Source organism: Malaclemys terrapin, chromosome 1 (genome assembly GCF_027887155.1).
Source record: "Malaclemys terrapin pileata isolate rMalTer1 chromosome 1, rMalTer1.hap1, whole genome shotgun sequence".
Taxonomy (NCBI): Eukaryota; Metazoa; Chordata; order Testudines; family Emydidae; genus Malaclemys; species Malaclemys terrapin.
This window is the reverse complement of record NC_071505.1, coordinates 299,164,004-299,184,437: the sequence shown is the minus strand read 5'-3', so window position 1 is coordinate 299,184,437 and position 20,434 is coordinate 299,164,004. Positions and strand designations below refer to the sequence as shown.

Sequence of the window (20,434 nt, the reverse complement as noted above, 5' to 3'; positions counted from 1 at the left end):
TATTTGACCCATAAATAGAAAATAAACACATCTTGGTCAATTAGAAACTTGGTTACTTAAGTCTGTACAGCAATCTGTATAACTCAGTCAATCAGAGCATTTTAAGCACATCATAGGGCTGTTCTCTGTCTCAGCCTCAGCCCATCACAAAAAGGTTATTGCAGAATTAGAGGTGGTGGAGGCATTCAGATGACGGTGATGAGAATGATATTGGGCATGGAAAATCACTCAGGAAGCAAGATTGGAAAGGAGGGGACAGGATGAAAACAAAAAATAATGACTGGGTTAGAGAAGGTAAATTGGGAGCTTCTGTTCTCCTGGTCTCATAACACAACAAGGGGACATTAAATTAAAAAGGTAGGCAATTCAAAATTGATAAAAGGAAATACTTTTTCACATAATATGTAATTAGACGTAAAACGTACTGCTACAGGATATCATTGAGGCCAAAAGCCCAGCAGGATTTAAAAAAAAAAAAAAAGGCTTGGCCATTTACATTGTTAACAAGAATATCCAGAGTTTTAACTGTTAATGCTAACACAAAGTTTTGGAAGCAATGCTAAATCTCCTGCTGCAGGGTTCTTATACCTCCCTCTGAAGCATCTGGTGTTGGCTGCTATCGGTAACAGGATCCTAGACTAGATGGACCTCAGGTCTGCTCCAGTCTGGCAATTCCCACATTCCTTTCATGTACGCTAGCAGCAGTAACCCACTGGGGGCAGGCAGAGAGACCTCTCAGTTGTTCTCCTCTCTCTCTTTATTTTTTTTTTTAAGTCAGCTGCTGTGGCTGTGAAGAGAAACTTCAAAATGTGATCAAGTGGCAGAGTTCACAGAGACCTGATACAATAGCTCTGTGGGTGTGATCTGCCCTATCAATGTCAAAGGATGCTAACTCATATGCCAGTGATGATACTTTACAATGTTGACTTCTTCACTGCCCATCACACCATGTGTAAAAGGAGAGGAAGTCTCATATTACAAATATCTACATCAATGTGTCCCAAATATGGGGGGCATGGGGAAAACAAAGGACTAGCTGGATGCAGAGGCGTGGAGAAGATGCACACATTAAAATGTGTAGGTATTTAATCCCACACGGCTGGGTTCATTTTCCTGAAAGTAGGCTCAGCTTTTGAAAGTGCAAGAAATGCTGCTGTAACCACTGGAAATACGTTCTCTTCCTTTTATTGTACATAGTGCCGATTAGTTTGGGATGCCAAATACCACATAGGCCTGATTCTGATCCCACTTACACTTGCGGAAAACTCCATTAAAGTCAATGGACTTACTGCTAATTTACATCTGCGCAAGAGCAGAAGGAGGCACTAGATCCACCAAGGGACTTACGCTCAGCTTTGCAATGCCTACATTTTGGGTGCTGTGTCACCCAGTAGAAACTGTAGCATTGAATTAGGGGCTCAGGCTCCGTATGCACTGCAGGGGGGAGAGTTCGTTAGAATGGGGCCCAGCATGCTCAGCAAGGAGTCACCTCTGGTAGGCATTAGCATGTCCCAAGGAGAAGGGGGTGGTCTAAACCCTGAGCCACTCAGAAAGCCCCTCTGCTTGGGATTCTCAAACATTAACCCTCTCCTGGAATTAGGGGCCTAAACTGATTTTTGCAAGAGGGAACCCCCAGTGGTCAGAGCACTTCTTCAGGATGTGGGAGAGCCAGGTTCAATTCCCCCATCTGCTAGCTGTGGAGAAGTGATGCAAAATTGGGTCTCCTACCTCTCAGGAGAGTTCCTTAACCACTGGGCTATGGGATAGTCTGGTGCTGGTGTCTCTCAGTCTCACCTGTTAAAGCTGTTTTGCTGTGTAGAAATAATTAAATATGGATTGGGACAGACACAGAGTGAAAATAACTCTCTAGGGCCAATGGTTGGGCATTCCCTTCAGGAACAGGAGACCCAAGTTCAAACACATACTCCCCATCAGCCAGGAGGGAGAACAGAACCCAGGTCTCCCAGGTCCTGCCTGAGTGCCCTACCACCTGACTAAAGGTTATAAGAAGGCCAGGCTATTCTCTGTGGTCATTGTTATTTTGTGTGGATTTAAATATGCTCAGTGCATGCCAACTGGATTTACCCACAGGTGAAATAGATGGGGGCCCACCAAGTTTGAGGAGCCTGCTGGGGCTTAGGTGAGAGAGAGAGGTTTAAAGCCGGTGGCATCTAAATGTTGGATATAGGCACCTAAGTCCTTTTGTAGATGTAGCCCCAGTCTATAAGAGCTACATAGACTTACAAATTACTTGGTGGTTCCAGTAATGATCAAGGAATACCTCTGGGTGACATTCTTCTCGCCACTATACTGGTATTTTCAACTGAGTTGCTACAAATTTACCCCAGTGTAACAGAGCAGGAACTGGCCTATTTACTGCATGCAGTGGTTGTATTAACTTTTAGAGGCAGGCTCCTGGTGAGCAGACAAATCACCACATACCTGCTAAACGAGTGACTCTGTAAAAATCAAGTAACATCAAAAGCGAGCATCACAGTTTAAGTTTAACCTGCATTTTAACAAAGTCTCTTCTATTTTTTACCTAGAGATGAGCTTGAACCACAACATTTGGATGTCTGAATTTTGAATCCCTCAGAAATTTGGGGGCATTCAGATTCAGTGTTCTGGCTTGTGATTGTCTCTGTGTAGTTAACACTATTCCTGAGGCAGGGTATCAAAGTGTACTTTCTACATTAATTCTGATCATCTGCAGAGGCTTGCCTCTCCTGAATCCCTGTAAAACTCTCCAAACTAAATAATTCAGTGTAAAAAAGCCTTGGTCACCATTTGGTTTTGTCCTATTATTGTTTATAAAAACCCTGCAGCATATTCATGGGCAGAGGAAAGACAATGGTGGAATTCTTCTCAGTAGCCAGTGTGGTCAAGGTCTGCAAGTAGCGCAGCTGGAGGGCTGATGGAGCCTCGACCAGCACCATGGAGGCCTGCTTCAGTGCTTCGGAAGCATTCCTTTCTCCTTCTGCTGCTATGATCTAAAAACATGATAGAAATGGACACATTGGTGGCAATGAGGAAAAGCCACCCTCCAATTGAAGCAAAAAAAACAACGTGGAGGTTTGTCCTTCAAAAGATGTAGAGGTTATAGATGTACAACGTTATACGAATGAGAGAAATATTACTGTGGATCTCACCTGAGCTCTAGCATCTCGTGTTGCTTCAGCTTCAGCAGCCATAGCTCTTTGCATCTCCATAGGGATCCTGACATCTTTGATTTCCACACGTGCTACTTGGATTCCCCATTTACCGGTGGCATTATCGAGGATAGACTTTTTTTTTTAAAAAAAGGACAATTAATATCAAAACCTATACTATGTGACTTAAATGACAAATCACACTAACCAAAATGGCTCAGATATCGACTACACTCCGAATTCCAAAACAATTGCAAAAGAATAATTGAAATAAAAGAATAAATGGGAGGAAATTATGATCCGCATGAGGATATTTCAGGGGTACATCAAGTGCCTAAAGAAGGTCAGATCAATTATTAGTTGCGAAATATTCTCTCGGATCTGTGACGTGTTGGAGGGGAGATGATGCACATGGGCAAGTCATTGTGCTATTTTTCTAGCATCAGTTCTTCCCGATGGGAATAGCTTTCAAAGAAGCCATTTACCTTTATCGTGGTCAGAATTAAAGACCTGCAGGCCCAAACCTACAGACACTGCCTTGAGTTACATTCCTCATGTGAGGAAGTGCTTGCAGAACCGGGTGCAATAGTGGGAGCTGTTAATAAAGGACCAAGAGAATCTGGGAACATAGAAAAGTAAGTACCCCCATGTAAAAGAATAGCACTCAACCCTTCATCGCAGATAAGCCACTCTGTTATCCACTGGAGCCAGAGACCTTCAGAAGAGTGCAAGTGACATCCTGAAATTGCCCTGTACTATTTGCCATCAATACATAGAATCAGTATGATGCATCACAATACCTAACACAATGGGATCCTGGTCCATGACTAGGGCTCCAGGCGCTACCACAATCAAGACTATTGACTCTTCCTCATTACACATTGACACAACATCATGTCATATCACCTCTCTCACACACACATTTTCTCCTGGCTGTTGGAAGGGGTGTGGAGGTGAGCTGTCTTTTTTTGGTGTCTCTCTCTCTCTTCCTGATATCTAAGAGGAAACAAGATCTTTTTTTCTCAACTCTACTCTCTCTTGGCTGCCAGAGTGACACTCCCTGGATTGGGGGGGGGGTGTAAAGGGGGAGAGATTTAAACACTGGAACAGTTCAATCCAGTTCAGGTCAATTCAATACATTTTATTGACATGACATGAGAGATGGGTGGTGCCAAAGTTTAATCAAGCATCTGCTTAAGATACTACAAGATGGTTTTACAAAAGGTAGATTGTGCCAGACCAACCTGGTCTCCTTCTTTGAGACGGTAACTGTTTTTTTAGACTAAGGAAATGCAGTAGATCTAATCTACCTGGATTTCAGTAAGGTATTTGATACAGTTCCAATGGGAAATTATTAGTTAAATTACAGAAGATGGGGATTAATATGAGAATTGAAAGGTGGATAAGGAACTGGTTAAAGGGGAGACTACAACAGGTCATACTGAAAGGTGGACTCTTAGGCTGGAGGGAGGTTACTAGTGGAGTTTATCAGGGATCAGTCTTGGGCCCAATCTTATTTAACATTTTTATTACTGACCTTGGCACAAAAAGTAGAAGTGTGCTAATAAAATTTTCAGATGACACAAAGTTGGGCTGTATTGCCAATACAGAGGAGGCCCACATTATCAAATAATATGATCTGGACAACCTTGTAAACTGGAGTAATAGAAATGAGATTGCATTTAGGGACTAACAACAAGAATTTTTGCTATAAAATGAGAATGTATCATTTGGAAGTGACAGAGGAGGCAAAAGATCTGGGTGTATTGGTTGATGTAGGATGACTATGAGCCACTAATATGATGTAGCTGTGAAAAAGGCTAATGCAGTCCTAGGATGCATCAGGTAAGGTATTTCCAGTAGCCACAGGGAAGTGTTAGTACTATTATACAAGGCACTGGTGAGACCTCATCTGGAATACTGTGTGCAATTTTGGACTCCCATCTTTAAGAAAGATGAATTCAAACTGGAACAGGTGCAGAGAAGGGTTACTAGGATGATCCAAAGTATGGAGAACCTACCTTATGAGAGGAGACTCAAAGAACTTGGCTTGTTTAGCCTAACCAAAAGAAGGCTGAGGGGAGATATAATTGCTCTCTATAAATACATCAGAGGGATAAATACCAGGAGGGAGGGGAGCTAGTTAAGTTATGTGCCAATGTGGACACAAGAACAAATGGATATAAACTGGCCATCAACAAATTTAGGCTTGAAATTAGACAAAGGTTTCTAACCATCAGAGGAGTAAAAGTTCTGGAACAGTCTTCCAAGGGGAGCAGTGGGGGCAAAAAACCTAACTGGCTTGAAGACTGATCTTGACAAGTTTATGGAGGGGATGGTATGATGAGAATGAGAACGGTATGTAGCCAATCTGTGACTGCCAGCAGCAAATATCTCCAATGGCTGGTGATGGGACACTTGATGGGGTGGGCTCTGAGTTACTACAGAGAATTCTTTCCCAGGTGTCTAGCTGGTGGTCTTGCACACATGCTCAGGGTCTAACTGAACACCATATTTGGGGTCAGGAAGGAATTTTTCCCCTGGGTCAGACTGGAAGAGACCCTAGGGTTTTTTTGCCTTGCTCTGCAGCATTGAGCATGGGTCACTTGCAGGTTTAAACTAGTGTAAATGGTAGCTTCTCTGTAACTTAAAGTATTTAAATCATGATTTGAAGACTTCAGTAACTCAGCCAGAGGTTAGGGGTTTATTATAGGAGTGGGTGGGTGAGGGTGAGGTTCTGTGGCATAGGCAGCATGTGACTCTTGCATATGGGGTGGTGGGGTGGGAGTGCCGGAAGTTCCTGGACCATGGCTCCACCCCCTGCTCCACCCCGAGGCCCACACCACTCTGCCTCTTCCTGCCCATGCTCCGCCGCTTCCCGCCCCTGCTCCGCATCTTCTCCTGAGGCCTCCCCACCCACTCCTCTCCCCCAATACCCACTCCACCCACCGCTCTGGGGTTTCGGGCTCTGGGGTGGGGCCACGGATGAGGGGTTGGAAGTGCAGGAGAGGGCTCAGGGCTGGGATAGGGGGTTGGGGTGCAGAAGGGGGCTCGGGGTGCGGGCTGTGTGAGGGAGTTTGGGTGCGGGAGGGCGATCAGGGCTGGGGCAGGGGATTGGGATGCAGGATGAGGTGAGGAGTGTGGGCTCCAGCTTACCTTGTGTGGCTCCCAGAAGTGGACGGCATGTCCGGTTCCTAGGCTCAGGGGTGGACAGATGACCCTGTGTGCTGCCCCTGCCTGCAGGCACTGCCCCCGCAGCTCCCATTGGCCGTGATTCCTGGCCAATGGGAGCTGCGGAGTCGGCGTTCAGGGCAGGGGCAGCATGCAGCGACCCCGTGGGCACTCCTGCGCTTAGGAGGTGGACATGCTGGCCACTTCCAGGAGCCACGCAGAGCCAGGACAGGTAAGGAGCCTGCCTTAGCCCCGCTGTGCTGCTGACCGGACTTTTAGCGACCTATTAAAATCTCCCGGATTGGTTTCAAATTCACCGGGAGATTGATGCCCATTCCAGTAGAATCCTGGCCAAACTGGAGCCCTCACCCCCTCCCACACCCCAACCCTCTGCCCCAGCTGTGAGCCCCCTCCGACACTGTAACTCCCTACCCTAGCCCGGAGCCCCCTCCCAACCCTGAACCCCTGATTTCTGGCCCCACCCCAGAGACCGCACCCCCGGCTGGAGCTCTCACCTTCTCTTGCACCCTAACCCCCTGCCCCATCCCAGTGAAAGTGAATGAGGGTGGGGGAGAGCGAGCGACAGAGGGAGGGCGATGGCGTGAGTGGGGGGCAGGGCCTCAAAGAAGGGGCGGGGCAGGGGTGTGGCCTCGGGGCAGGGGGGCAAGGGTGTTCACATTTGTGCAATTAGAAAGTTGGCAGCTCTACCCCCTCCTCCATGGCCCCCCGTTCCTCTCCATCTCCTTCCCTGAGTCTCCCCCCACCCTCTCCTCTCCACCCCCTCTTCCGAGGCCTCCATACCTGCCTCTCACTCCTCTCCACCCCCTCCCTACTCAATTCTTTCTGGCCCTTCCTGCCTTAAGGGCAAGTGATGGGGAGAGAGGGGGCAGAGAGGAGCAACTGATGGGTAGGCAAGGGGGGGCCTCAGGAGAAGAGGCAGAGTGGGGGCAGGAAGAGGCGGAACGAGGGTAGGGCCTCCGGAGGAAGAGGCCAAGTGAGGGTGGGGCCTCAGGGTGGAGCACAAATGGGGCCACAGTTTGGGCATTTGTTGCCCCTCCACTTCTTGGGAGCCTCCAGGGGTGGCGGCAGGCCTCCAAAGAGAGGTGCACTGCATCTGGCATTTCTTGCCTGGTTTGGGGAGGCTTAGTCTCCCCAAGCCTCTTATACCAACGACCCATATTCTGTGGCCTGCAATGTGCAGGAGGTCAGTTTAGCTGGCCATGATGGTCCCTTCTGACCTTAAAGTCATGAGTCTATGAGTCTAAGATAGAGCATCCCAGTAACTATGGATTTCTCCACCATCGCACTTTATTGCTCATTTCTAAAGAAGTGGCAGGGAGCCCCATATCAAGACTCTTTACTGTCTCATTCACTTCTCAAGAAGTTAAGTTCCAAGAACCTTGTTTGCTTTTTAACAAGAGATTACTAGTTTTATCAGCTGAGGAAATATCTTTACAATATTTCTTCCATATTTTGCAGTAGGTGGGGTATGAAACTGAAAGGAGATAATGAAAGATTTTACCATCATGTTTTTTTTTAAAAAGGCCACTCGTTTCTAAGATTATATTCCATAAAATGAGATGTTGTGCCCATCAATAGAACATTAGATGTGGATTTACCTGGATATTGTGGGCAATCTCTTCTCGACCAGACAGGATCTGGGACAAGCTTTGGGTGCCTAGAACATTTCTCAAAGTGGTCTGTGCCAGCAGGTTGGTGGCTAAATGGACATCTGTGACATTAGCCACTGAACAGACAGCACTGTGGATTTTATAGTAGACCACTCCATCAACTTGGGTAGTTACAGAATCTTTTGTAAGAATCTACGAACAACAAACATACCCAGATTAGATCATCATCCAGGACACACAAATCCCAATGTTATGGAGATGTTTGTTTCCTGTAGTAAGACAAGAAGCCACTATAATTCAAAGAAATCAAGGTAAATTGATTTCAATGGCAACACCCTGGATTTACAACCTCTAAACCAGAGCAACATTTGTGTAAAGTATTTAAATGACTCGACCAGTAATATGTTAACCATCTGTGATGATTCTGAGTACATTTGCCTTGGAATAATCATAGGCAGGTTCATGGAATTTAAAAATCATAGGCACAAGGACAGGGAAAAAATGCAACAACTGGATGACATGTTCTTAAATGGTCTGTGGGGTCCCTTTATGTAGCATGCCAGGCCACATTCACCAACACTGGTGGTGAACAATTCATCCTGCTGGAGCACAGGTGATGTTTCCACCGCTGCCTTACCACCAGAATAGGTGGGAGGCAACTTTAGTTTGCAGCCAAGGGCTCCATAGAAGCCCTGCCAGAAGAGATTGCAGTGAGGATGTATTGCGTGAGAATGTTCCCAGGCTATTATGGCCACCTTCCTTCCTGTACAGACCTACCCATGTTCAGAGATGGCTCTCTTCATCCCTCCTGCATGTCATCTCCCCTCTCCCCTTTTCACTACATCAGCTTCCCCTCCACCCCAGCTGACTTTCCATCTATGGAGTCTTTCTAACAGGGTGTTATGCTGGGAGTTTGGATAAACCTCACTGAAGCTGGTGGGCATGACAGTCACTCTTCATACAGGATAAAAGTAAGAAGAGTTAAGCTCTCTTATGGAATCCAGAGCTGAAACAATAGGGAGCCACCACCCACAAATATAGACCACATGCAAGGCTGGAATAGGAGTTGAGCCATGCACTCTGAGAGGTTTTCCTTGGGGTCTGAATGAAATGCAGTTTGTGTATGAGAGAGAGAGGAAGATCAGTACCATAGAAGCACACAAAGAAGGCAGCAAGGAAGCCCCAGATGCATTGGTGTCCCTAGCTTCTGTTCGCCAGAAGCTGGGAATGGGTGACGGGATGGTTCACTTGATGATTACCTGTTCTGTTCATTCCCTCTGAAGCACCTGGCATTGGCCACTGTCGGAAGACTGGAGACTGGTCTAACTGGACTTTTGGTCTGACCCAGTATGGCCGTTCTTATGTTCAGCCAGAGGAGCACTTGTAGTATGACCCTGAGAAATGGCTAAGAGATGGAGCTTTTTCACAGAGTGCTGATGGAAATAGGTGGGAAACTATGAGCAAAGAAATGGTTTCCTGCTGTTTGATTCCTACTGTATTTAGGGAAACAGGACTTGGTACATTTTTTGTAAATAAACAGGATTGAATCGAAGAAATATCTGCCTCGATCATCATTTTTTCCTCCTAATGGAAACAACCCAAAAGACCATGAATACTGACCACTTGGGTCAAAGGGGGTAACAGAGTTTAGACTCAGTGAATTTGACACTACATAAAATAAGACCCATGAGCTCTTAAAACCTAGGAGGTTCCTTAAGCATATTTACTCCAGGCCACAGGCATTTAAATTTTGGATGGAATATTTACGAACAATCTCTAGCAGCACACTATATCATAAAGAACCTTTTCTCAGATCTGTAACACGGAAACGTTGTGGCTCTATCACTACTGATTCTTGTTTCTCCTTTCTTCAGAAAAGCACAATAAAATGGCAACTCTTCAAGTAGAAACACAGTACTGTAGCTACATGTAAATAAACCTTTTTTTGGAGAGAGGGAGATTTCCCATTGACTATTTTTAAAAATGAACTTCTTTGGCTAACATTTTCAACCCTAGGTGCCTAAAGAGAAGGCCCTAAATCCCTATTAAAGCCAGATTTTCAGAGATGACAAGCACCTGCAGCTTCCTTTGACTTCAAGGTGATTTGTTAAGGTACCTAAGTACGTATTAAATTACATATCCGTAGGCACCAAATGTGACAAATTTGGCCTTTGCTCATTGTTTTGTCTGGAACAACATTAACTTTCTAAGTGACTTCAGTGAAGGCTTTTATAATGATTTTAAGTTTTTAATCTAATCAGTTAGTTACCAGATCTTCTATTTACTAGGAAAAATAGTTACTGGGGATCCCACTCTAGTTTATTGCTTGATTTCCATGGATGGTAGAGAGAGGACTAATTATGAAGGCTTGGTAAATTTCAGCTCTCTTGACTTCCCTCTCTCTCATCTTTGGACCTCCCCACATCTCCAGCTCTAATCTCACTTTCCTCTTTTTCTAATCCAGAATGCTGAAAGTCAATAAGAAAAGCCTGCTTGACTTGCCAGGAGTGACAAGATTGTAACCTGAGCTGGTAGGGTTGTAGGCTTGATTAGATTCCAGTGTTATTCTGGTGCCAGCATTTGTAAGTAAACAAGTACAGCAAATGAAGTTAAGTCTGTACCGCTGCCAAAGACTGTGAGACAATAAAACTGCTTTCTTAGTTTGACATGTTAAAAACTAAAACTGCTTTAGGTTTGATTTCTAGTTTAAATGACTATTGGGTAGTTGTTACCTCTTGTAGAGGAATGTTACTGGTAACAGTTCTAAGATCAACCCTGGCAAAAACATCCGTACATGGAAGGACCATGATCAAACCTGCAAAAAAGAAGAAAAGGCCAAAGCTGAAACACTTTTCTCTGAAGGCTAAGCTCTGATCGCATATGAAGCAAACCTCTGAAAATAACTATTTCTATTGTGTAATGAGAATGGCCTTCAGAGCTATACTGATATTTCATTACCACAGCATTTCTTTTTCTGTATGGTTGAGTAGATAGTGCACTAGACTGGGAGTCAGAAGAACTCTGTTCTGTTCTCAGCCCCGCCATGTGACCTTGGGCAAGTTGCTTCCTTTTTCTGTGCCTCTGTTCCCCCCCTCAAACTTTTGTCTATTTAGATTGTTAGCTCTTCAGGATGGTGGGTCAGGGGAAACTAGCCACTTAGTGTGGCTCCTCCTTCAACCCCTGGCCCTGCCTACTTTTTGGGCCACATGGTTGTTTTGCAGAGGAAGCGAGATGGTTATGTGATAAGGAGGTTCTTCCTCCATTCCTACTCCACATTTGTACCGTCTCACTGTACTTTTTCCAATGGATTGTTTTTCATCCGCGCGATGCAAAGGTACTTGTTATAATAATGTAGAGAACATTCTTTTTATTAGTGATCGTTTCCAATGACAATAGCACCTGAAGGCCCCAACTATGATACCAAGTGTTGTGCTAGGCACTGTACACACACTTAGTAAGAGACTGCTTCTGCCCCAAAAAGCTTACAACTTTAAATAGACAAGACTGATAAAGGGTGAGATAAAGGAAGTATTATTATCCCCATTTTACAGATGGCAAACTGAAGTCCAGGGAGATTGAGTGATTTGCCAAAGGTCACACAGGAAGTCTGTGGCAGAATGGAGAATGGAATTCAGATCTCCTAAGTCTCTGTCCAGTGTGTTAAGCACAAGATCATCCTTCCCCTTCATGTGATCTTTAGTTTATTATAAAGCCAGGTTTAGATCTCAGGATCTGCTGGCTACCTCTCTAAACAGCAATATAGAGAAAACAAGCACCAGATGGACAGGCTCATGGACAAAGAATTACTTTGGCCTTTTTACTGTGCCCTGGACAGATTCCTTGCATCACCCATTCTCTGAACAAGGACATGAGAGAACCTCAGGTGCAGAACATCTGGTTACAGTGAAAACATAATAAAACCTCATTTACTCACCTGGGCCCTTTGCTTTTTTAGACACTATACGTCCCAGCCGAAATACAACAGCACGCTCATATTCTTTGACAATCTAGGACAATATTTTTAAATAATAAATAAATAATAAACTAACACCACCCTTCCCTCTTGCCTGACCTTCTATCCTTCAGACCACATGGAAATGACAAAATAATTATAGCAAAAGATGTGTAGGTAATTACACATTTTTTATCTTGGTCTCCCTCTAGCCCCTCACCCTGTCCCTTGCTGTGGAATATCAGGCCCCGATCCTGCAAATACTTATGCATGTGATCACAGGAGCCTGCTTCTTCCTTTCCCTGGGAGTGCTCAACCCCCACTCAGTCCCAGGCCCCATCCCGACTCCACACCTTCCTGCCTCCACCCCTGCCCCACCTCTTCCCGCCCCCGCTCCGTCCTGCCCCTCCTCTTCCCAGCCCCCCTCTGCTCCCACCCTGCCTCTTTCCACCCAGTCCCCCTCCTCCCTCAAGTGCGCCCCATTCCTGCTCCTTCTCCTCCTGCACCCCGCGGGACAGCTGGTCGTGGTGGGCGGGAGGCACTGGGAGGGAAGGGAAGGAGCCGATTGAAAGGGGGGTGGGGGAGGGAGCTTGGCTGCCAGTGGGTGCTAAGCACCTACTATTTTTTTCCATGGGTGGTCCAAGATGTGGACCTGCATTTGTATTTGTTTGTTCAAATATTGATCAGTTTTTCTAGGTCTCTCATCCCCAGCACCTCAGAAACATTCATTTATTTATTCTCATGCTATCCCTGTGAAATAGGGAAGTAGTATCCCTGTGTGAGAGCTGAAGGCACAGACAATTTAAATGATTTGTCTGAGGTTATACAGGAAGCCTGGGGATGAACATGGACCAGAACACAGAACTCTTGCATCCCAGTCTTGAACCTTAACTACAAAAACTATCCTTTGTCCCATAACATGGGGTACAAATGGCTTTTGTCCTGGTGAAATACATGGTAGTAATAGACCATTCTCTCAGTGTTCCAATTCCCATCAGCTTACCTTCAAGCACATCCAGATGGAGAAAGGAAAGGTAATAAGCACGAACAGGAATGAAAGAGAAACCAGGATCCAGCCACAGGCCCCAATTCCTTCCTTCTTATCTGCTACAGAATGAAAAGACGGGAACCGTTGTCAGTTCCCTGGTCCATCTGCTGAGTTTATAGTAAAACATCTGGCACAACAAAGAAGCTCTACATGAGGAAAATGACAGGGCCTTCCAGGACAGTTTAGGGTTGAAACTTCTGGTGTAGAGAGCTGGCCCGTTCACCTAATGCCAGAAAAGCTTTAAACCAGTGATTGTCAAAATGTGCAGAGTGTGACTAGCCCTCTGGGCAGTTCTTTTCACTCTCTGGTCCTGCTGCCTTTCCTCAGCACTGTATTATTATTATTTCATTGTGTCGGGATAGAGCCTGGAGACCCTAATTGCCAGGTGCCAGGATTTTTTTTTTTTTTTTTTAGCAGGGGAGGGGGTACTTAGGAGCAGAGCTGCAATGAGGCAAGGAAAAGCCAGAGATTTTTTTCACAGGAAGGGTGTGACGAATCCAGCCCAGCCAAGCCCCACACAAGAGGAGCAGTTGGGGCATAAGCAATAGGAACCAGAACAGGAGAAGTGGAGGGAGCCATCCCAGGGGAAGACCAGCTTCAGGAATCAATTTTTCAATGGAAAGTGTGGCCGTAATTGATTTTTGTGAGCATGCTACCGAGAAGCTGAATGTTGCTGCCTCCTCCGCTTCTTCACTCCATGCCTCTCCACTACTTAGAGAGGAAGACAGCTGGGGCTCAGAGCAGGATACAAGGGAGGCATGTTCACAGGCTCTGAGTGTAGAGGCTGTTCCAGACAACCTGCTCCCACACTGGGCTGAACACAACCTGTGGTGGGGGCTGCTCTTCCCCGTATGAGGACTCCTATACCAGAACTAAGGTCTTTTCCCTGCTCACTTGCTCTGCTTGGGATTCAAACTTCGCCCTGTGTAAAAACCTTCTCCTTGTATAACTTCTAAAATCTTTTTCCCCCCACCACAATCCCTGAGGAGACAATGCTGAGCTCTGCAGTCCTCTGCTCCACATTTCTGAGGTCCTGAGGTTTGGGCCCAAGAGGACCGAGTTTCAGGCCTTCTTTGGAACATCCTGCCTTTTCTGTTCAAGCTTGTTGCATGAGAACTGTGTGTGAATCTTACACTAATACTCTACATTTGGGACAGTTTGAATCCAGGCTTTTGTTCTGACCTATTGTAACAGAAAAGACACAAATCTAGGGATTAGGTTCAGGTAGGGTTACCATACGTCCGGATTTTCTTGGACATGTCTGGCTTTTTGGTCCTCAAATCCCCGTCCGGGAGGAAATTCCAAAAACCCGGACATGTCCAGGAAAATAGGGAGGGGTTGTGGGGCTTGGGTCCGGGCTGGAGCCACTGGGGCCGGAGCTGGAGCCGCTGGGGCCGGCCGTGCTCTGCTGCCGGCCAGCGTGGCTTGGCCAGGGCCGGGCCAGAGCCGCTCGACTGGAACCGTGGCCCAAGCCGAGCCGGAGCCACTGGGACCGGGGCTGGAGGTGCTTGGCCGCTGGCTGGCACCGCTTGGCCAGGGCCGGGGCCGGAGGTGCTCGGCTGGGGCCAGTGCCCCGGGGCCTGAGCCGAGCTGGAGTTGCTAGGGCCGGAGCCGCCGGAGTGGGCCAGAGCCACTCGGCCGGGGCCGGCGCGCTCGGCCGGAACTGGGGCCCGAGCCGGGCCGGAGCTGCTGGGACCGGGGCTAGGGGTGCTTGGCCGCCGGCCAGTGCCGGTGCCCCGGGGCCCGAGCCGAGCTGGAGTTGCTAGGGTCGGAGCCACTGGGGCCGGGGCGGGCCAGAGCTGCTCGGCCGGGGCTGGCGCACTCGGCCGGAACCAGGGCCGGCGTCCCAGGGCCCGAGCCTAGCCGGGCCAGAGACGCCGGGGCCAGAGCCTCTTGGCCGGGGCCAGCCGCCGGAAGGAGCCGCTCGGCCGGGGGGGCCAGACTGGGTCACACCTCCTCGTGCTCCCCTCCCCACTCCTGCCCCAGCCCCAGCTTACCTGCTGGCTGGCTGCCTGCCTGCCTGTTTCAGGCTTCCCGCGAACATTTGATTCATGGAAAGCAGGGGAGGGGGAGGAGCAGGGGAGCGGAGTGTTCAGGGGAAGGGGCGGAGAAGGGGTGGGGCTGGGGCAGGGCTGGGGCCCCATGGAGTGTCCTCTTTTTGGAATATTAAAATATGGTAACCCTAGTTCAGGCCAGTTGCTAGAAAAATATCATTTGGTCTTGCCACTGCTGGAACCAATGATTTGAGCAGTTCTTTTGAATAAATTACCATGAAAAGCTCAGGTACATATGGCTGAGGCCAGACTAGGACCCTCAGGGATTAGTGTTAAAAACTTAAAAACATTGTCTATGCTGTTTCTTCACCATACATCCTGCCCTATTCAGATTCATTTGGCATCACTGGAGTGTCAGGCTATAGCTGGTACATTAAGTAATAGACAAGAGGATAAATGTTTCTTCCATCAGCTGAATGTCCTACTCACTCTTATGATCAAATGTAATGTGAACAAATAATGGGAGATGTTTGTATCAACACTGGTTCACTGTCAGCTCCAAGTGTGAAAGATTGCTTAAGAAGCAGGGCCATGTTTTAATCACAGAAGAATTTTACAGATGTTAAAAAAAGGCATATTGTACCTCTTGGCCTTCATCATCCTCCTCACCTCCAACCATGCCATCATCCCCTTTCCTCCTGCCCCTTTTACACCCAGATAAGCTGTAGGTTTCAACAGAGTTTTTCTTTGCAGCTCAAAAGTTACTCTGATTTAAAATATCATACTTGTATCCCTGTTCACTATGCTGCCACTGTTGTCATTCAGATCCTTCCTAAAGACTCTGGGCTAGATCTTCCAAGGGACTTACTTAGGTGCCTATGGCCAACATTTACATGTCATTGAGATCCTCAAAGCCGTCACTCAACTGAGCCCTAAGTTCCCAAGTTCCCACTGGTAATGTCTCCTAGGTGGCTAAGTTTCTGCTGATGGGCGCATGCAAAGCCTTCTCTGTCCTGACACCCCCAAGGTGCTCAGAGCCCTAGTACGATTCATAAACTAGATGTTCCCTCACCCTATCTTGCCCGGGCCTAATCTAGTAGGTGTTCTTGGAGCACGCCTAACTCGCACAAAAGTCAGGTGTGGTGATGGCTGTTAGACCGCTCACCTGGGCTGATTACTGCAGAGGCAGGATTTGAATACAGCACTCCCACCTCTCACATGGGTGCCCTAACCACTAGGGTATTAGCTACTCTGATGTGGATTTCCCTCCGTCTCTCCTGTTGAAGCGGTTTCACTTTGGGTAAATAGCTAAATATTCATTAGCCTAGAAAAAGAATCACTTGACAGCCCAGTGGTTAGGGCATTCACCTAGGACATGGGAGACCCAGATTCCACTCCCCGCAGCTGAGCAGGAATCTGAAAGCAGGTCTCCCACATCCCAGGAGACAGTCCTAACCCCGGAGCTACTTGCTATCATGGGGGATGGAAAGAAGGCGCTCTCACTGTGTGTTTTTCTTGCTACAAAGGACTGACCTGAGCCTAACTCCAGGACTGTCCCTTTGAGGCCCAGGGCTTAGGCCGCACCCCTCTCCTGAGCATTTCCTACTGGCTAGCTTCAGGCGCTCCCCATTCAGCTTGTATGAATTCCATTCTTAGGTGTCAGACGCTTTTCATGCATTGAATAGGGAGCCTAACTCGGGGCTGGGGATTCCACTGGATGGCAGGATGCCTGAATGTTAGGCATTGCATGTCAGCGTGGCCATGCCTATGTCCCTTTGTGGATCTAACTTTCCCTACCTGATGCCCTCCCAAAGTGAGGTAATAGAAACAAATAAAATAAAAAATCTTCCAAGTTATTTCCTTCTCTGAGTTTCCCAGTGCCTCAAGTCTCTTCTGTATCTGTCTTTTGAAGGGCCAGGCTCTGGCACCACAACTGTTTTTATTTTGGGATCTTGTACAGAGCTGAGCACTATTGGTGCTTTCACCATCACTTTGTGAGAGACAGAACTAAGTGAATATAAGGCCACATGTTTTAGAGAGAAAGAAAAATGTTCCCTTATGGAAAAGTCCTATAGGATTCAGTAGAAAATACTACCCTTTATATAGGTTTATGGATCCCTATAGACTATCATAGAGAATTATATCTCTATCCTAGAATTCTATAAGATGGTCTAAAACCCTATAGAACGTTTATAATTCTTTATTAAAATCTATAGGACTTTTTCATAAGGATTATGTTGCTCTTGATTGCTAAAGCCAAAATGCTAGCAGCATAGATTGTCTATCTAACCTATAATTATCACACAAAATTAGTAACCATTTAAAAAAAAACAGGGGGATGTTGGATGGCTCCAGGAATATGTAATGGAATATGGAGTCTTTTACCTGAAGGAGCTCCGACACCCTGGCAATGGGTGCAGTGAAAAAACAAGAAAGAATGGAACTGGTAAATAGTTCCAGTCCATATTGGACCACTGACTGAAAGCTGTTACCTGTTCAGTTGCTTGGTGACTTAGGTGAAATGAGTTGGTTGTCTCAGTCCAATTCTCAAGAGCCTTCATTACAAAACCACCTGCGTAATTGGCATCATTTGGTACCATCATGGCTAGTCTTAGCAGAGAGAGGCTAAGGATTGTATGGGTATGGACTCTGAATTAGCCTATCCCCTATAGGTGTCAGTCCCCAGATAAGGGTTGAGACATACTGGCAGGACAGTGGGGAAGCTGGCACAAGTGCTGTCCATGAAGATGGAGGAATCCAGGGCCAGCAATCTGAGGCCTTTGACCCACACTTAACTTCTCTCTCACACACACACACACGTTTGTTGGGGTTATTTTGCAGTAAGAATGGAAGGAATACTTACCAACTAGAGTCTCCTTACTCTCTTTCCCAAGGGAGCCTTTCCCGGAATCCATCTCATTATAGAGAAATCCTTATCACCTCACAAGCCGTAATGAAGACACCCCCTCAAATGGCATACAGCTTGTTAAAGTGTCTGAGAAGAAAAGCAGAGTGACAGAAGAACAAGCTCTCACCTGCGAGTGAGTCCTCAAGGGATTAGTTACCCAGGTGAGGGAAGAATGTTTACAAAAACAAAGTCTGATGGGACATGTTCCTCTCTGGAGTAACTCCACTGGTTTCAATGACTTTACTCCAGGGCTGAATTTGGCCCAGCACTTCTAGTTCCTGCAGAATCGTCTCTGATTTCTACACACATCAGCAATGAATGGCACCATTTTCAAAGCCACGGCAAAAAAGGAAAAGAAGTCAAAGCTGGATTGTAAACTCTCCAGGGCAGGGATTGTTTCTTGAGCTGCGCCTTTACTGTATCCAGTGTAATGGGGCCGCAATTTTGTTTAGGGTCCCTAGGTACTAATACAGTACATATAATAATGTAAGGATGCCAGTGAGATTTCAAGGAGCATAGTGAATCCTCCTTCTTCTCATTAGCTTATAAGAGACACCTTAAAATTATTAATTATTAATAAACATTTATACTGCAATATGACCTAGAGGCCAACCAAGTTGAAGCCCTATTGTGCGAGACACTGTAAAAACATATGGAAACTTTTCCAGCCTTTAACTCCTTACATTGCCCAGGAATTATATGGGTCAATGGACATTTGCTAGACTTCCTGAAACTCGTTGCTTTAGTGCTGCATCAAATTGGCTGTAATTAGAGTGTGAAAATAAGGACAAAACCATTTACAAAGAGTGTGGGCGGGGGGTGGGGGGGTTTGAAGGAAGGTGTCAGCCCCTTCTAAGGACATAGGACAAAATGTCATAGTATGTTAGAGAGAAAATGGCTCATTGAATTTTCTCTCACTTAGTTGCATTAATTATATTTTTATGACTTATCTTCTCCATCACACTTTAATTCTCCCTCTATATCCATTGCTTCCCTATTGCTGCCAATACATTTAATTATATTTTGCCTAATACCTGTTACATGTCCTCCCCATGGATGGGCACCAGGCTGCTATATTGGACCCAACGTTTGGATCTCATGGGCTTCCACACCCACTGGGTTTGAGCAGCATCCAGGCACCATCTCTGGATCTGGGCTCTCAGGCACACTTCAGAGGGGCAGACTCCCTGTTGGGTGCCCCTTCCTTTGGGAATGGAATCCCACAGGCCAGCTGTCCTGGCCCCCAAACCATACTAACCCTCCAAGTCTCCCCAGCAGTTTATACAGGCATCCCTCAGAACCCCACCTCATGGGAACTGTAAGGTTTAGTTTAACTCTTTGGGGACATGTGACAGATAAAGCAAGGAACACACAGGCTTTGCAAAGGAACTTCTTAAACACACCCCTTTGCCTAGATCGTGAGCCCCATGGGGCAGGGCCTGTCTTGTGCTTCTGTGTTTGTACAGTGCCTAGCACAATACGGCCCTGACCCAGGACTGGGACTCCTAGGCGCTATGGTAGCACAAGAGATATCAAAAACAAGAAACACCTATACCCTGTTCCTCTGCCCTGAGTCTATGCTCACCCCCTTCTGTGCGTGCTTTGGCCCAGTCTCTGTGAGAGGCAGGTAGGTCCCTCTTCCTCCAGCAGTCCTTCCACTTGCTGGCGATTGCTCAGCTGGTGTATGTGGTTGTGAGAGAAAGAGAGTGTCTGGGGCAGAGCCTGCCCTTAAATAAAGTTTCATCCCCCTTCTGTCAGATGAGTCACTCACCACCTTCAAAGCCCTAGTCAGGGGTGTGTCACAGCCTTGGCAAAATGCCCCTACTGGATATTCACCAGTCTGTGGGTTTGGACCCACAAACTGGAGCACCATGTGCAGTTAAGCTCCCTTTGATTCCCCAAATAGGCCCCAGTCACAGTCTTTCATATCCTGATATCTGACTTGTGTCCATTTATCCTCTTGCATATCCTCACTACGCAAGAGGATAAATGGACACAAGTCAGATATCAGGAATGGCAATATACAAAAACCTGTAGAACACTTCAACCTCCCTGGTCACACAATAGCAGATGTAAAGGTAGCCATCTTACAGCAAAAAAACTTCAGGACCAGACTCCAAAGAGAAACTGCTGAGCTCCAGTTCATTTGCAAATTTGACACCATCAGATCAGGATTAAACAAAGACTGTGAATGGCTATCCAACTACAGAAGCAGTTTCTCCTCCCTTGGTGTTCACACCTCAACTGCTAGCAGAGCACCTCACCCTCCCTGATTGAACTAACCTCGTTATCTCCATACTGATTTATACCTGCCTCTGGAGATTTCCATTACTTGCGTCTGATGAAGTGGGCATTCACCCATGAAAGCTTATGCTCCAATGCTTCTGTTAGTCTTAAAGGTGCCACAGGACCCTCTGTTGCTTTTTACTAATTTAGGTTGGCATACAGCCACCCACAGTAATTACTGCAGTGGTTTATGTCCACACTACGCTCCCTGTTGGTGGTGCATGTCCTCATCAGGAGTGTTTCCACCAACTTAATGGTGTGGGGCAGTGTGGGGCACTGATAACTGGAGCACCCA

At 46.7% G+C, this 20,434-nt stretch overlaps 1 protein-coding gene across 1 annotated transcript; it reads right to left on the bottom strand.

The window, feature by feature from the left end:
- Window positions 1–386: 386 nt before the first annotated feature.
- STOML3 (stomatin like 3) lies at window positions 387–19,521 on the bottom strand. Its single transcript, XM_054015235.1, has 8 exons — window positions 19,439–19,521; window positions 17,809–17,940; window positions 12,907–13,010; window positions 11,886–11,958; window positions 10,684–10,766; window positions 7,940–8,143; window positions 3,150–3,284; window positions 387–2,990 (listed from the first exon to the last, which is right to left on the bottom strand). The coding sequence occupies exons 2-8, from the start codon at window positions 17,858–17,860 to the stop codon at window positions 2,802–2,804; spliced, it is 840 nt and encodes a 279-aa protein (XP_053871210.1). The 5' UTR covers window positions 17,861–17,940; window positions 19,439–19,521; the 3' UTR covers window positions 387–2,801.
- Window positions 19,522–20,434: the final 913 nt, after the last annotated feature.

Coding starts and splice junctions, on each gene's coding strand:
- STOML3 (XM_054015235.1), bottom strand. CDS start 17,860: ATGGATTCCGGGAAAGGCTCCCTTGGGAAAGAGAGTAAGGAGACTCTA. Junction 13,011..17,808: donor GAGTAAGGAGACTCTAGTTG/GTAAGTATTCCT, acceptor TTCATTCTGTAG/CAGATAAGAAGGAAGGAATT. Junction 11,959..12,906: donor CCATCTGGATGTGCTTGAAG/GTAAGCTGATGG, acceptor ATATTGTCCTAG/ATTGTCAAAGAATATGAGCG.